Raw genomic sequence first — 16,876 nt, 5'->3', positions numbered from 1 at the left:
GGATAGACAGGGACTTATTAGGGAGAGTCCACATGGCTTTGTGCGTGGTAGGTCATGTTTGACCAATCTATTGGAGTTTTTCGAGGAGGTTACCAAGAAAGTGGATGAAGAGAAGGCAGTGGATGTTGTCTACATGGACTTCAGTAAGGCCTTTAACAATGTCCTGCATGGGAGGTTAGTTAGCAAGATTGAGTTGCTAGGTATACATGGAGAAGTAGTAAATTGGATTAGACATTGGCTCAATGGAAGAAGCCAGAGAGTGGTAGTGGAGGATTGCTTCTCTGAGTGGAGGCCTGTGACTAGTGGTGTGCCACAGGGATCAGTGCTGGGTGCATTGTCATTTGTCATCTATATCAATGATCTGGATGATAATGTGGAAAGTTGGATCAGCAAATTTGCTGATGATACAAAGATTGGAGGTGTAGTGGACAGTAAGGAAGGTTCTCAAAGCTTGTAAAGGGATTTGGACCAGCTGGAAAAATGGGCTAAAAAATGGCAGATGGCGTTTAATACAGACAAGTGTGAGGTATTGCACTTTGGAAGGACAAACCAAGGTAGAACATACAAGGTAAATGGTAGGGCACTGAGGAGTGTAGTAGAACAGAGGGATCTGGGAATACAGATACAAAATTCCCTATAAGTGGCTTCACAGGTAGATAGGGTCGTAAAGAGAGCTTTTGGTACTTTGGCCTTTAAAAATCAAAGTACAGAGTACAAGAATTGGAATGTCATGGTAGGGTTGTATAAGGCATTGGTGAGACTGAATTTGGAGTACAGGTTTCCCCCGCCATCCGAAGGTAGAGCATTCCTATGAAACGGTTCGTAAGCTGGAATGTCGTAAAGCGAAGAAGCAAATACCTTTCATTTATATGGGAAAATTTTGTGAGCGTTCGCAGACCCAAAAATAACCTACCAAATCATGCCAAATAACACACAAAACCTAAAATAACAGTAACATATAGTAAAAACAGGAATGATATGATAAATACACAGCCTATATAAAGTAGAAATACTTCTCTACAACAATTGCCTGCACAGATCTCCGTAGCGAAAATCTCACGCAAGCGCCGTCGGCAAAAACACTTTCTCCAGTAACCTTTAAGCTATGAAGCTGCCAAATCATACCAAATAACATGTAAAAATACACAGCCTATATAAAGTAGAAATAATGTATGTACAGTGTAGTGTCACGGGAATCGGGAAGACAGCGAGCAGACTGGTGGTGTGTTAGACTGAGTCGTCGCAGGATGGGTGGTGCAGTGGCCCCCACCCTCCAGTCAGCGACCCGATACCGGTCCGCGAAGCATTGCAAGGGTACAGCAGTAGCCGGGAGGCACGCAGCACATCTTTAAGAAAAATGCCGAAATAAACATGCTAATTAATTAGGTGCTGCCCGGCACGTAAACGTCAGGCCAGATCAGAGGCGATTGCCAATTGTATCGCCTCTGATCTGGGCCGACAATTACGTGTCGGTGGCACCTAATTAATTAGCATGTTTATTTCGGCTTTTTTCTTAAAGATGTGCTGTGTGCCTCCCGGCTACTGCTGCATTCTCCGCGAATCGGTATCTGTCCGCGGCCTGGGGGTTGTGGTGGTGGGACACTGGGGCGTCATCTGTTTCCATTAGAGCAGGCGGCTCATCTTCTCCTATGACTGCCTGCCTCGACGTCGAAGGTCGAGGTTCGTCGTCTGCTGTGGCTGATGTGGAAGGCTTGCTTGGCTGCTGAGCCCCACGCATTTTTCTATCATACAGTTCTTTGTAAGCGCTCAAACCATCCTGCAAATATCCCCTAAACCGACGTACCCTTTCAAAATTAAAGTTGTACTTTATCATTGCAGCGAAAATCTCACGCAGTTGCTTCACTTTCGCTATTGCATTCGGTTTCGATTGTTATCCTTTCCTCTTCCAATTGCATCAGCTCTTCATCTATCAGCTCTTGGTCATGAGATGCCAAAACCTGTTCAACATCATCTTCGTCAACTTCCATAAGCCAAACTCACTTAGTCCTTACTTCGTTCACCACGATCAAAACGCTTCATTACGTCTAGTTTTACGCTAAGTGTAACACCCTTACGAGCTCTTTTAGGCTTTTCCAACACCTTAGAACTCATCTTGCTAATGGCTGCTCACAGGCACGTGTTTAAGCAATGCTGGCGAGAATGCTGTTCCAAATCTGGGGGAGAGTGGCTGCTCGGGGCGCGCACTGCCTTTTATCGCGCGCTGATTTTTTCGTAACAGTGAAAACACCTTCTGTTAGCAAAAACAGGGAACTAATGTAGGTCTTTCATAACAGTGAGGTTTCGTAATGGCTTTGTGGTGATGTTTGCAGACGGTCCGAAGATAGGTGGAGGACAGGTAGCGTTGGGGAAGCAGGGAATCTGCTGAAGGACAGACAGACTGGGAGAATGGGCAAAGAAATGGAAGATGGAATATCGTTCAGGGAACTGTATGGCAATGCATTTTAACAATAATGGTGTAGACTCTGATTAAGTAGGTTAAAAATTCACCAAAAAAAACAGAGGTGCAAAGAGACTTGGTAGGAAGTATAGCTTGCTGTATGAGTCGGTGATAAGGAAGACAAATCAAGTGTTAGCATTCATTTCAAGAGGACAAGAATACCAAAGCAAAATGTACATTGAGGTTTCCAAGGCATTTGTCAGACTGCACTTGGAGAACTATGAGAATTTGTGTGCCCCTTATCTAAAAATGATTTCATGGCATTGGAGAGGGTCCAAATTACAGGAGGGATATAAATAAGGTTGAAAGAGTGCAGAGAAGGTTTATAAGGGTGTTGCCGGGACTTGAGAAACTCAGTTACAGAGAAAGGTTGAATAGATTAGGACTTTATTCCCTACTCACTGGAATTAAGAAGAATGAGGGGAGATCTCATTGAAACCTATCAAATATTGAAAGGTTTTGATAGAGTGGATGTGGAGAGGATTTTTTAAAATCAAATTGAATTGAATTGACTTTATTTCTTACATCCTTCTTAGGTGACAAATCTTTACATTACGTCTCTGTCTGAATGTGCAATGTGCAAATTATAGTAATTTGTAATGAATAGTATGTACAGTAAGATATACAACAGAACAGTTAATATAGCTTAGAAATGCAATTGTGTCAGTGTGAATTAATCAGTCTGGTGGAAGAAGCTGTCCCGGAGCCTGTTGGTCCTGGCTTTTATGTTGCAGTACCGTTTCCCAGATGGTAGCAGCTGGAACAGTTTGTGGTTGGGATGACTCAGGTTCCCACTGATCCTTTGGGCCATTTTTACACACCCGTCACTGTAAAAAGGGCTCAAAGAAATGTCACATCTACAGATACACTGGGATGTCCGCACCACTATTTGCAGAGTCCTGAGACTGAAGGAAGTACAGTTCCCATACTAGGGATGATATGGCCGTCAGGATGCTCTCAGTTGTGCCCCAGTAAAAGTCCTTAGGGTTTAGGGACTCATGCCGAACTTCTTCAACTGACTGAGGTGAAAGAGGCGCTATTGTGACTTTTTTTCACCACACATCCAGTATGTACACACCAAGTTAGATCTTTAGTAATGTGTATATTGAGGAACTTGGTATACTGAGAAGCTGTTCAACCTCCCAACCCCGGATCCATTGATGTCAATAGGGGTGAGCCTGTCTCCATTCCTCCCATAGTCTACAATCAGCTCCTTTGTTTTTGCGACATTGAGGGAGAGGTTGTTTTCTTGACAGCACTGTGTCAGGGTGATGACTTCTTCTCTGCAGGCTGCCTCGTTATTATTTGAGATAAGGCCAATTAATGTAGTATCATCTGCAAATTTAATTTGCACATTGGAACTGTGAGTGGTGACACAGTCACGGGTGTACAGAGGGTAAAGGAGGGGGCTTAGGACCCAGTCCTAAGGGACTCCTGTGTTGAGGGGCAGAGGTGAGGGAGCCCACTCTTACCACCTGCCAGAGATCTGACAGGAAGTCCAGGATCCAGCTGCACAAGACAGGTTGAAGGCTGCAGTCTCTGAGCTTCTTGTCAAGCCTGGAGGGAATTATGGTGTTGAATGCTGAACTGTAGTCCAAGAACAGCATTCTCACATAAGCATCCGTCTTCTCCAGGTATGTAAGGACAGTGTGTAGAGCTGTGGCTATTGCGTCATCTGTCAATGTGTTGTGTTGGTAGGTGAATTGTATGGGGTCCAGTGTGGGTGGTAGCATGCTGCAGATGTAGTCCTTGACCAGAATCACAAAGTATTTGCTATTTTTGAGGGTGAGTGTGACAGGACGCCAATCTTTCAGACAAAGTCCCTACACCTGAAATTACCTGGACTGTAAGCAGTGGGTTGACTGTGTAGCCCACAGAATACTGAGGTAAAGTTGAGCAGAGAGGCCTGAGTGGTGAAAGGAAAGAATTAAGACAGGTTAGTCTGCCAGACTTCCACCTAGCAAGCAGGTTGTGTTTTTGCATTGACTAATTCAGTGATACAATCAAAAGCAGTAAAAGAATATTTATTTATTTATTGAACTACAGTGCAGAATGGGCCCTTCCAGTCCTTTGGGCCCTGCCACCCAGCAATGCCTGATTGATGCCAGCCTAATCAAAGGACCATTTACAATGACCAATTAACCAACTAACCGGTACATCTTTGGACTGTGGGAGGAAAGCAAAGTGCCCAGAGAAACCCATTGCATTCCATGTGAAGGATGTACAGACGCCTTGCAGGAGACAGAATTGAACTGGGAACATCTGACGCCCCAAGCTATAATAGCTTTACACAAACCATATGCTACCATGGTCCAATATTACTGAACAGCATCTTTACTACCTAGACAGCTGTATGTATTTAAAATTCATACAACAATGGGGTCTAAGTAGAATTGAATGTAGTCTTGTTGGTATTTTGTTTCGCTTTTGGACTGGGATTACATAGGTGAATGTGGATTAATGTTGTAAAGTTGATGTGAGCAGAAATCGGAAGAACTGTATTATTAAGAGGTGACCTTGGCCTTTATTAAGCTTGGATTGAAAAAGAAAATCAACATTGGTGACATTCCAACTCTCCAATCTGAGATCCAGCTATTTTTTCTAGCTCTAAATTATCTTGGGATGTGTGCAGTTTTGATTTGTAGTTAGGCATGAATACATTGTGTGCAACTCCTGTTTACTGCGGCCAGTTTGTACGTGAAGCAGCTGCATTCTCTACCCAATTACATGATTTCATAGATCTCTGAAAATTGGTTCTATTCACAGTCAGTGATAGAAAGGCTCAACACAATCATTTCTTTTCTATTGACAGTGGCAAGGTTGATGACAACATGATCATTGTGCTGTAATGATAAGACCACCAAGGCATTTGTACTTTTCATCAAGGCATTTCAGAGAGTAGATACAATTTAATTCACTACACTGTCAGCAATGCTCACATTTGTCTGATACCATTATGCTGCCCGTCTCCACAGTTATAATCACTGTCCTAAGAGAAATAGTGATAAATGATCTCCAGCAGTCAGAGAAACTCTCAATTAAGCCTGCCACTTTCGATGTGTCAGATTGTCTTATGCACTTGTACAATTTCAGTTTCAATCCTGTTTATTTACAATGCCTACCAGTAATTATGCCGAACGTGCCATTAACTGAGAGGGATGCCCTGCCAAGAAGGCTGGCAGAAACTGTGAAGGTTTCGGGGGGAGTTGCTGGAAGTCAGCACCATCAGAGGCTTTTAGGCTCTGATGGGGTGCAGTGGTGGTGATTATAATGCAAGTATCAAGCTCATCAAGTCATAATTAGATGCCACTCAAATGTGCCACTTGTAATAACAGTGTTGATTTGTGTTTTCTCTGTGACAGCATCTGTTAATTAGTTAAGTGGATTCAGTGGCCCGTTCCTGCTGCAGTTTGTGATTACCTCCAAACATGTTAAGATTACAGATGTCTTCCAGCCCCTTCTTGCTGTGGAAGGCTTTCCGCCTTATACTTTGAATTGAAGCTCATAAAATTATTTCTAAAAGATAATTTCTTACTGTAATTTGAATGTTTTCTCTAAGTGAAGCGATAATAGGTAAATGTTTTTTGTTTGCAGTTTCGCAAATGGTGATTAATGAAGTCGATGTAATTCAGAGTCATCTTGACATTGAGAAGAGTTGCCGTGAAACTGCAGAAGTACTTGCTTCAAAGGTATATCATATATCCAACTATATTCCAGAATTATAAATACGAGAATTTCCTATCTCTCTTTAATTCTTCATCCTCTCAAGACCAATTTTAAGCCAAGTGGTATTTATTTATTTTGAGATACAGTGCTCTAAATAAATAAATATTGGCACTTTAAGCCATGGTGCCCAGTGACCCCCCCCCCAATAATCCCCAACTTAACCCTAGCTTAATCACGGGACAATTTACAATGACCTATTAACCTTCTACCTGCTACATTTTGGAGCTATGGGAGGAAATGGGAGCCCTGGAGAAAACCCAGACATTCCACGGGGAGGACGTGCAGACTCCTTAAAGAGGATGTCAAGGTTGAACTCTGAACCCTGACATCCTGAGATGTAATAGTGTTGCACTAACTGCTATGCTATGCAACCGCATCTTAGGCCTTGACCTAGCTAGTCAGTTTAAAACGTAGTGAAAAGTTTTGCAATATACAGTAGAGCTAAAGACCATAAGACATAGGAACAGAATTAAGCCATTCAAACGCTTCCAGTTTCTCCTCCATTCCATCATGGCCCAATTTATTGTCCCTCTCAACCCCATTCTCCTGCTTTCTCCCGCTTTCTCCCCATAACTTTTGATGCCCTTACTAATCAAGAACTTCTGCTTTAAATATACCCAATGATTTGGCCTCCGCTGGCCGTCTGTGGATGCTTCGACAAAAGGGCACGACTTCAGGATTGAAGGACATCCTTTTAGAACTGAGATACAGAGAAATTACTTTAGTCAGAGGGTGGTAAATCTGTGGAACTTGTTGCCACGAGTGGCTGTAGAGGCCAAGTCATTGGGTGCATTTAAGGCAGAGATAGATAGGTTCTTGATTAGCCAGGGCACCAGAGGGTACGGGGAGAAGGCAGGGGAGTGGGGATGACTGGAAGAATTGGATCAGCCCATGATTGAATGGCGGAGCAGACTCGATGGGCCAAATGGCCTACTTCTGCTCCTATATTTATGGTCTTATGAATTCCACAGATTCACCATTCTTTGACTAAAGGAGTTACTCCTCATCTTGTTCTAAAGGGACATCCTTCTACTCTGAGGCTGTGTACTCCAATCCCAGATTCCCTCACTATAGGAAACATTCTCTTAATGTTCTCTATCTCATCATTATCATCATCATTATGTGTGTGTCATATAACATGGGCGATCACTGTCTTTCCATGACCATGATTGTTCATGGCAAATTTTCCTACAGAACTGGTTTGCCACCTTCTGAGCAGTGTCTTTACAAGATGGGTAACCCCAGCCATTATCAATACTCTTCGGAGATTGTCTGCCTGACATCAGTGGTTGCATAACCAGGACTTGTGATATGGAGCAGCTGCTCACATGACCATCCACGCCCTGCTCCTATGGCTTCACATGACCCTGATCAGGGGGCTATGCAGGTGCTTCACCATCATCCCCCACCTGCTTCATGTGACCCTGATTTGGTCGTGGGATGGGGCTAAGCAGATGCTACACCTTAGCCAAGGGTGACCTTCAGGCTAGTGGAGAGAAGGAGCACCTTGGTAGAGATGTATTTCCACTCGCCACCCAACCAGTCCTAGAAAATCTGGTATCTTCCTGCAGCTGGCAGCTATCAAACTCCTATGAAATTTCAAATAAACCATGTACTTCACCATATTTTGGAAATGATTTCGAAACTACCCAGTAACCGTCAATGAAGTTGTGCATCTTACCTCAGAGCTCATATCATACCAAACAACCTTTGAGAATCTAATGGGCGTCTCCTAACTTTTGCTAACTCCAACTCAAGAAAGAAAGTGTTTCAAAAAAGTAAGAGCCAAGTCCTACTATTCTAGGCTAAGGGTTGGAAAGACGCAAAAATAACAGTCTGAATAACTTGAAGAATAAGATTATCTTCAGAATGGAGAATAGACTTAGTAAAGTAAGAAAAAGGATCGCTTGATAAGCACAAGCCAAGGGTTTAAGTCCTTTTATTCTTATAATTGTTGCAGCAAGTGATTGATAATACAATGGAAGCCTTTCCTGAAAGTTCAGTTGATTCATTTCTGCGGTACATGTGTCAAATATCATAATGTACGAGCTGAAAACTCATCATTTCCAGGAGAAAGACATTTAACTGATTCTGTCAAACCTCTGAAGGTTAGGCTCACAAAAAAAATCTGAGGCAGAAATTTAATCATTTTTCACATTTCATAAATTAATGGAATCAAAAAATAAAAAGCTGGATAAAAAAATTCATGCTAAAATATAACATTCATTATCCAACTTAATTAATGCAGTATTATATGTGCACTTTGAAATTAGAGGATTCAATTTAGATGACTTTCATGTTAGGAGTGTTAATTAAAGAGAATGCCATATTGTTTCAATAAACAATCTACTGGAGGAGTTCAGCAGGTTGAGCAGAATCGATGACAGGAAAGGGGTTCATCCTCTGAATTGCTTTTTGTTCCAGACTCCAGCATCTGCACACTCTTGTGTTACTGCATTTTTCAAGCTAGTTTTGGGAAATGAGTGAATGAATCAACATTAATGTGCTTTGTTGAAAATTAGCATAAAATTCCATTTCTTCTATCTGTTTCCAAAAGGAAAGGAAAACAAGAGTATGTTAGAGATCAGAGGGCCTGTACTCGCTGGAGTTCAGAAGAATTAGGAAGGGTCTCATTGAAACCTATCGAATATTGAAAGGCCCAAATAGAGAATTAGGCGTGGAGATACATCTTTACCAAAGGAATTATAAGGTGCTCCTTCCCTCTGCTAGCCTGCAGGTCACCTTCGGACAAGATGTAATACCTGCATAATCCCATCATCAGGGACACATGAAACCATGGGAGCAGGTGCTGGTTGGTCATATAAGCAACTGGTTATGTGACCATGATTGCCCACATCATACGACAGAGCAAATAACAAATGGATAGGAGAGGGAAGATTGTACTGCCTTTAATGACCATTAGTGTACAGTGTGTATTTGATGGTATGGTGTGAGGAACGGATGAAAGTTTAGCTTAATCTTTATTTCTTTTAGCTATTCATCTTTCCCAAGCTGTGTGATGTGATTTCAAGCTGAATACCTTTGTAAAACATTTTTACCTGGAACTCAAACACGAGGAATTCTGCAGATGCTGGAAATCCAAGCAACACACATTAAATTTGCTGGTGAACGCAGCAGGCCAGGCAGCATCTCTAGGAAGAGGTTTCGGGCCGAGACCCTTCGTCAGGACTAACTGAAAGAAGAGTTAGTAAGAGATTTGAAAGTTGGAGGGGAAGAGGGAGATCCAAAATGATAGGAGAAGACAGGAGGGGGAGGGATGGAGCCAAGAGCTGGACAGGTGATTGGCAAAAGGGATACGAGAGGATCATGGGACAGGAGGCAGGGATGGATCTGTCCCATGATCCTCTCATATCCCTTTTGCCTATCACCTGTCCAGTGCTTGGCTCCATCCCTCCCCCTCCTGTCTTCTCCTATCATTTTGAATCTCCCCCTCCCCTCCCACTTTCAAATCTCTTATCAGCTCTTCTTTCAGTTAATCCTGACGAAGGGTCTCGGCCTGAAACATCGACTGCACCTCTTCCTAGAGATGCTGCCTGGCCTGCTGCGTTCACCAGCAACTTTGATGTGCTTTGCCTGGAACTTTTGCTTAGCAGCAAAGGGCCTCTACCCTCCCACCCTCCCTCCACCCCATCTCCCCCCTCCACTGCCCCTTATTCCCCCTCCCCACCCCTCTCTCTTCACCCCCTCTCTCTCCACACCCCCTCGCTCTCCATACCGCTCTCCCCCCCCCGCTCTCTCACATACCCTTCCCCCTCCCTCTCTCACCCCCCCCACTGAATTTTTTTGAGAGGATTCGTCATCAGGAATGCTGTATGAATGACTGTTTCCGTCTCTGCTATTTTTTCTGATTCTGACTTTATCATGATTGATGCTGAACCCTCACCTATCTCTTTAGTATGTTTAGATCTAATTATCCCAATTCCCTTCCAGGTAGTCTCCCTTTTTTTGGCCATCATCAAAGATCCTCACCACCTAGGCCCAGCCTATTTCTCGCTGCTGCCATCAGCTAGAAGGTGCAGCAATGTCAGGACTCACGCCACCAGGTTCAGGAACAGTTACTATCCCTCAACCATCAGGCTCTTGAACAAAAGAAGATATTTACACTCATCTATTGAGTTATTCCCACAACCAACGATCTCACTTTAAGGATTCTTTATCTTGTTATTTCATGCTCTCATTATTTATGCCGTTTATTTATATTTACATTCGCACAGTTTGTTGTCTTGTACATTCTACTTGATCTTTCACTGATCCTGTTAATCGTTACTATTCTATAACAATGCAGAGTATGCCCACAGGAAAAAGAATCTCAGGGTTGTATGTGGTGACATATATATTCCCTGATAATAAAACTTACTTTGAACTTTGCAATTGACTCCACTTGTGCTGGCAGCTTGTTCCACACTCACCACCATCTGAGTTAATTTCCCCAATGCTGGCGATGCTGTACCTTGGTAAGCTTCTTGCCGAAATATATTCATGTCCTTGGACTTCAAACCGCATGTTGGTCTCCTCTTCAGCTTCTCCTATCATCTGAACTTGGTGGCCTCTTGGGACTCCGAATAGGTTTGTCCACTTCACTCAGAACTAAGTCATACAGAGCTGAATCTGAAAAGCAGGACACCCACACTCTCAAGTGACCTTTGGAGTGGCTTCCAATTTGTGGCCAAAACCTTTGCAATGGCTTCACCCAATGTTTATGTAACACGCTGTAAGGTTTCACTGCTAATGTAATGGCTTCTTTATAAAGTTCACTGCTAAGGCTAATGTAATGGCTTCTTTGAAATGTTTCACTGCTGAGGTAGCGGTTTCTCTGTAGCAGCAATGTTTGAGCTATGGCTGGAGATAACAGGATGCATGTTAGCCAATAAGAGATTGGTGCTGTGTCTTGTGAGTCTGGAAAGATGCTTTCTCGTGGTCTTTTGTCGAGAAGAGATGAAAAGGGAAGACGCGTGTGGAGAGAGCTGGTAGACCACCAGATAGAGTGGACTGGGATCTGAGGGTCCGAAGGTTGGTGACATTCGGAGGAGACCGATGGTGGAAGAATGACGACTGAGTGAGCTCCAACGTGAACTTTGACTTGACTTTGGGCCCTTTTTTTAGTTTTCATTACTAACCCGATATTCATATTAAGATTCATAAAGTTCAATCATTTAATTGCATATGGTGTACTGTCTGATGTTTTGCGTTGCAGGTTCGTAACTGGGGGTACATTACACAGTATCCACACAAACGTGATTACCCAGTTTGGCAGGGCCGAAGGTTGTTTCACTCAATGAACACGAGCTGGGCGAGCCCGGGGGTCACATTTATAACAAATGCATCCCTGCTTTGGATGCACATGTGTTTTTAATCAATGTCAACCTGCTTCGATGGCCTTAGCCTTCTCAGAGCTGGACTCCTTGCTGATGGGATGAGTGATAAACAATCCCATTAACATGCCCTTTGATAATGTGTGAGTTGCATGAATTTCAAAGTTCAAAGTAAATTTATTATCAAAGTACCTGTATGTCACCATGTAGTACCCCGAGATTCATATTATTGTGGTCATTCACAAAATCACAATCACAATCTTTGTCAGCACAAGAGCACTGCAGGGATGTGTACTTAGCCCCCTGCTCTACTCATTTTACACCTGTGACTGTGTGGCTAAGTACAGCTCCAACACCAGATACAAGTTTGCTGATGACACCATTGTTGTGGACCGTATCAAAGGTGGTGATGAATCAGCACACAGGTGGAAACTGAAAACTTGGCTGAGTGGTGTAATAACAGCAACCTCTCACTCACTGTCAATAAGACCAAGGAAGTGATTGTAGAGCTCAGGAGAAGGAAGCCAGAGGTAGTTATCGGAGGATCAGAGGTGGGGAGGACCAGAGATGGAGAGGCTCAGCAGCTTTGAATTCCTGGGTGTAACTATCTCAGAGGACCTGTCCTGGACCCACCATATAAATATTATTGCAAAGACAGTACCTCTATTTCCTCAGAAGCATATGGAGGTTTGTCATGTCATTGAAAACCTTGGCAAACTTCAAGAGATGTGTGGTGAAAAGTGTGCTGACTAGCTGCATTATGACCTGTATGGGTACACCAATGCCTTTGCATGGAAAATCCTACAAAAGCTAGTGGATTCGGCCCGGTACATCACAGATAAAGCCCTCCCACCATCGAGCACATCAGCATGAAACATTTCCATGGGAAAGCAGCATCAATCATCAAAGATCTTCACCACCCAGGCAGTGCTCTTTTCTCACTGCTGCTATCAGGTAGAAGGTACAGGTGCCTCAGGACTCACACCACCAGGTTCAAGAACACTTACTACCCCTCAACCATCAGGCTGTTGTACAAAAGGGGTTTGCTACACTCATTTAAGGACTTTGTTATATTGTTATTTCATGCTCGTTATTTATTGATATTTATTTATATCTGAATTTGCAGTTTGTTTACAGTTAACAGTTTCTGATTGTTAAAGTTTACAGTTATTCTATAGATTTGTGAAGCATGCTACAGAAAAAGATTCTCAGGGTTGTATGTAGTGACATGTATGTACTCTGATAATAAATTTTACTTTGAACTTTAGATAGAAAGAAACAATAGAATCAATGAAAAACCGCAGACAGCAAAGACGGACAAACAATAATTATGCAAACGACAACAAATTGGGCAAGTACAAAAGAAAAGAAAAATTAATAATAATAAGCAGTAAATATTAAGAACACAAGTTGTATAGTCCTTAAAAGTGAGTCCATGGACTATGGAATCTGTTCAGTGTTGGGGTGTGTGAAGTTATCCACTTTGGTTCTCAAGAGCCTGATGGCTGAGGGTTTTGTGCATATTGTGCATTGAATCACATCACGAATCCAGAACATGTTCTTCAGTGTTATTCAGTCTTTCCACAAACGCTAATGTCAAACAAAATATTATTTTTATGTACATCTTGTTTTACTGAATGCAAAATATCTGCTTGGAAAGAAGAGACAAGATGGACCTCCTAGAAGTTGGCTACCTGAATTTATTTTTCCAATTTCAATTCCAATTGCACTTTTCCAATGGAAATTATTCTATAAGTTGTGTAATTTAAAAGATGATACATTCTGGCACAAGTTACATCAACTTTACTGCATAACTGCATTTCCCAGGATTTTGATTAGAAAATGAGATTTGACACACAAAATATTGAATACAAATAGCTACAACAGAAACATTGATTTTTACAGTATAAATTGTAAACAAGAGATCGTAGCTATGGCTTCTAATGAGGATCGCTGCTCCCAATTTCTGATTAATTTATAGAAGACTATAATTTTATGTAGGTGGTTTATCAGAGATGCACCAATTTTTGAGTGATTTATATATGTGGTTGATTGCGTGTCAATGCACTCTGGCTTTCTCATCAGAAAACGGATTGGAACAATACCACAGGCACATTTTATTTATAATATGTGCTATTTCCAAGCTCTCTTACTCCAAGATATTGCTGAAATCACACCTTCAGGGGCTAGATATGAAGGCATTAGGTGCATCTTTTCCTAAGGAGCTAATTCTGCATTTTGATTGTAATAACATATCTCTACTTAATAACTTGTCCTCTCAATATAATTATTTGGAATTAATTCTGATGTTTTCAAGGAAGAAGACAGAAGCTATAGGCTTATTATCCTCCTGTGAAATGATGTTTTTTTAAGAATTTTACTGATTTAGAAAGTGAAATGTCAGCATATAGACTTAATGCCTAAATAACTGCAACTTTAAACAGATGCCATATTGTATAAATTCATTTTGTGAAGCACTGATGTTGATCTGTTTGAGAATCAGAATGTTACTGTAACCTATTTGCATCTAAAGGAATTTACAGGACAACTATTGGCAAAAAGATGTGGCCTATACCCAGTGTGGATCATCAGTAACATGTACCCCAGTAACTTGTCAAGGATTTTTTTTACAGTACCTTTCAAAAGGCAATGGCTATGGACTTGTTTAAACAGTACAACCTCTAGTGATCTATCCCAGTCATATACTTGAATGATCTGGAAAAATATTGTCATTAGGCCAAAGTCTTAGAACACACTACCTAACAGCACTGTCCAATACTTTCGCACACATGTGTCAGGCATTCAGGAAAGGAGTTCATCACAACCTTCATAATAATGAAGAACATTTTTTTCCATCAATTCATTTACTGAATCAAAAAAGAAGTCTGGAATCTTCCCCATTCCATTACAGTTCTGATAAATGGTCTTGGCCCAAAATGTTTATTCCTCTCCATAGATGCTGCTTGACCTACTGAGTTCCTCCAGCATTTTGTATGTGTCACTACATACTAAAAAAGTTAATAAAAAAAGTTCAATTTTGAAGGATTAATTATTGTTTGAAAAGATGCTGACTTTGGAGCTTTAACTGTATCACTGAAAATTAGATATTAGAATAGAATAGAACATTATTGCTGTTGCTCAAGTAAATCAGATTGCAGTGCTACTCAGATATTTACAATGCATGTGGTGTGGCTTAATTTAAAAAATCCCATATTTACATGCAACAATTCACTTTAATAGTCCATAATACTCAAAGGCCATTTGCAAGCTGGGGTGTAGCATTATTCAGCTGCACAATAGCTCTCAGGAAGAAATTGTATTATTAGATATTAGATTCAAAAATTAGGTAATTTACTTTTATACTTTATACTTTATTGTCACCAAACAATTGATACTAGAATGTACAATCATCACAGCGATATTTGATTCTGCACTTCCTGCTCCCTGGATTACAAATGGATAGTAAATATTAAAAATTTAAATTATAAATCATAAATAGAAAATATAAAAATGGAAAGTAACATAAACTCCCTTAGCATGAGTCATTTCAGAATTTGTCCATTTATAACATGAACCCAATATTATTGCATTTCTTAATCTTTTTTCTCCAATATATGACAGCTGAATGAAACTTGTGAATATTTCTGGAACCTTAATATTGTTAAAATTATATTCCAATTTATTCATAAAATGGAATTGTCACAATTTTCAGTTCATGTATTTTCTTTAAAGTTTAGCAAAGGGAATTGGAGATCACAGCCAGGGTCAGTATTTAACATCTATCTCCATTGCTAAAGAGAGGTAGTGATGAGCTGCCTTTTAGAATCACATTGGTCCTTGTGTTGGAAGTACCTCCACAGTACTGCTTGCAAAAGAGTTTGTGATTTCAACCCAGAGGTGGTCGAGGAACCATAGCAAACGTCCTGGGTTCTTGCAAGGGTCGGTCTTCCTTTTACCTTTTCCACTTGACATTCTAGGAGCTGAAAGCTGTATGTTTGGAAAGTTAATTGCTGTCAGCTGTACATGCTGTAGCTACAGCATTAGAAAGAAGGAATATTTCAGCCTGTGGATTGTGCCCACTTTTAATGTGATGGTTTTTTTGTTGGGTGATACTAAACCACCTTTGTATAGTTCTGAGTTGAGGTCATTTAGATTAGTGGAGAATTGCAGATCTGATTCCAGGCATGTAGTTAAAGTGTGGCTGGAATTCTCTGCAGAATTAGGAAATGAGCCACTTACTGCAAAATACCCTTTGACCTGTTCTCAGAGCAACATTACTTACAATTCAATTAAGTTTCTGTTCAATCTTGACCCCCTCCACCCCACCTATCACCAGGATACTGATGGTGAGGAATTTGATGACAATAACACTATTGAATGTCAAGGTGAGAGTATTAGAATCTCATGCAAGAGATGGTACTTGGCACTTGTATGGTGCAAATGTTATTTTTCTCTTATTATTGAGGTCTGCATGCAATCTGTCTTCTTTATTAATTGAGGTATTGCAAATTGAATTAAATTGTGTGCAATCATTAGCGAACAACACATCTCCTGACTTCATGATGAAGTCCATTGTTGAAGCAGTTAAATATGGCTCAGCCCAAGAGAGGATCTTCTAGAGCAAAATTCAATGGCTAATATAATAGGCTTCAAACGATCAAGCCATTTTTCTTTGAAGGAGGTGGCACTTCAGATAGTGGAAGATTTTCTCTTGTTTCCCATGATATTGGTTTTACCAGGCCACCTTGATCCTACCCACAGTCAAATTCCGCCTTGCTGACAAAGCCAGTAGCCCTTGTTTCTCCTTTGGAATTCAGCTCTTTGCCCATATAATAAGACTATAATTATGCCATTCTGCCCATTGAGTCTGTTCCACTATTCCATCATGGTTGATTTATTATGCTTCTCAACCTTCTCTCCATAACCATGACTAATTAAGAAACTATTAACCTCTACTTTAGATGTACCCAATGACTTGGCCTCTATAGTCACCTGCGGCAATGAAGTTCACCCTCTGTCTAAAGAAATACCCCCACACCTCTGTTCTAAAGGGACATCCTTGTATTCTGAGGCTCTGCTGTCTGGTCCAAGACCCTCCCACTATCCTGTTCTCATCTGCTCTGTCTCGGCCTTTCAATATTTGATAGGTTCCAATGACATCTTCCCCCCACCTCCATCCCCAACTTCTCATTTTCTAAACTCCAAAAGGAGACTGATGAGTTTGGATCTATAGTCCTTGCAGACTGTTAGAGTCATAGAAAAGTACAGCACAGAAACAGACCCTTCAGCCCATCTAGTCCATGCTGAACCATTTAAATTTCCTACTCCCGTCAACCTGCACTGGGACCATAGCCCTCCA

At 41.3% G+C, this 16,876-nt stretch overlaps 1 protein-coding gene across 1 annotated transcript in view; it reads left to right on the top strand.

Annotated features, from left to right (window-relative positions):
- The window catches only part of shtn1 (shootin 1), a 131,368-nt gene that overhangs the window by 27,507 nt on the left and 86,985 nt on the right, over window positions 1–16,876 (top strand). The window contains exon 4 of the mRNA XM_072239668.1: window positions 6,053–6,147. Within this exon, the coding sequence (XP_072095769.1) occupies window positions 6,053–6,147 (95 nt within the window). The remainder of the gene's footprint in view (window positions 1–6,052; window positions 6,148–16,876) is intronic.

The sequence above is a fragment of the Mobula birostris genome, chromosome 21 (assembly GCF_030028105.1).
Source record: "Mobula birostris isolate sMobBir1 chromosome 21, sMobBir1.hap1, whole genome shotgun sequence".
Taxonomy (NCBI): Eukaryota; Metazoa; Chordata; class Chondrichthyes; order Myliobatiformes; family Myliobatidae; genus Mobula; species Mobula birostris.
Note: the sequence above shows the minus strand (reverse complement) of the source record. Positions and strands in the feature narration are given on the sequence as shown.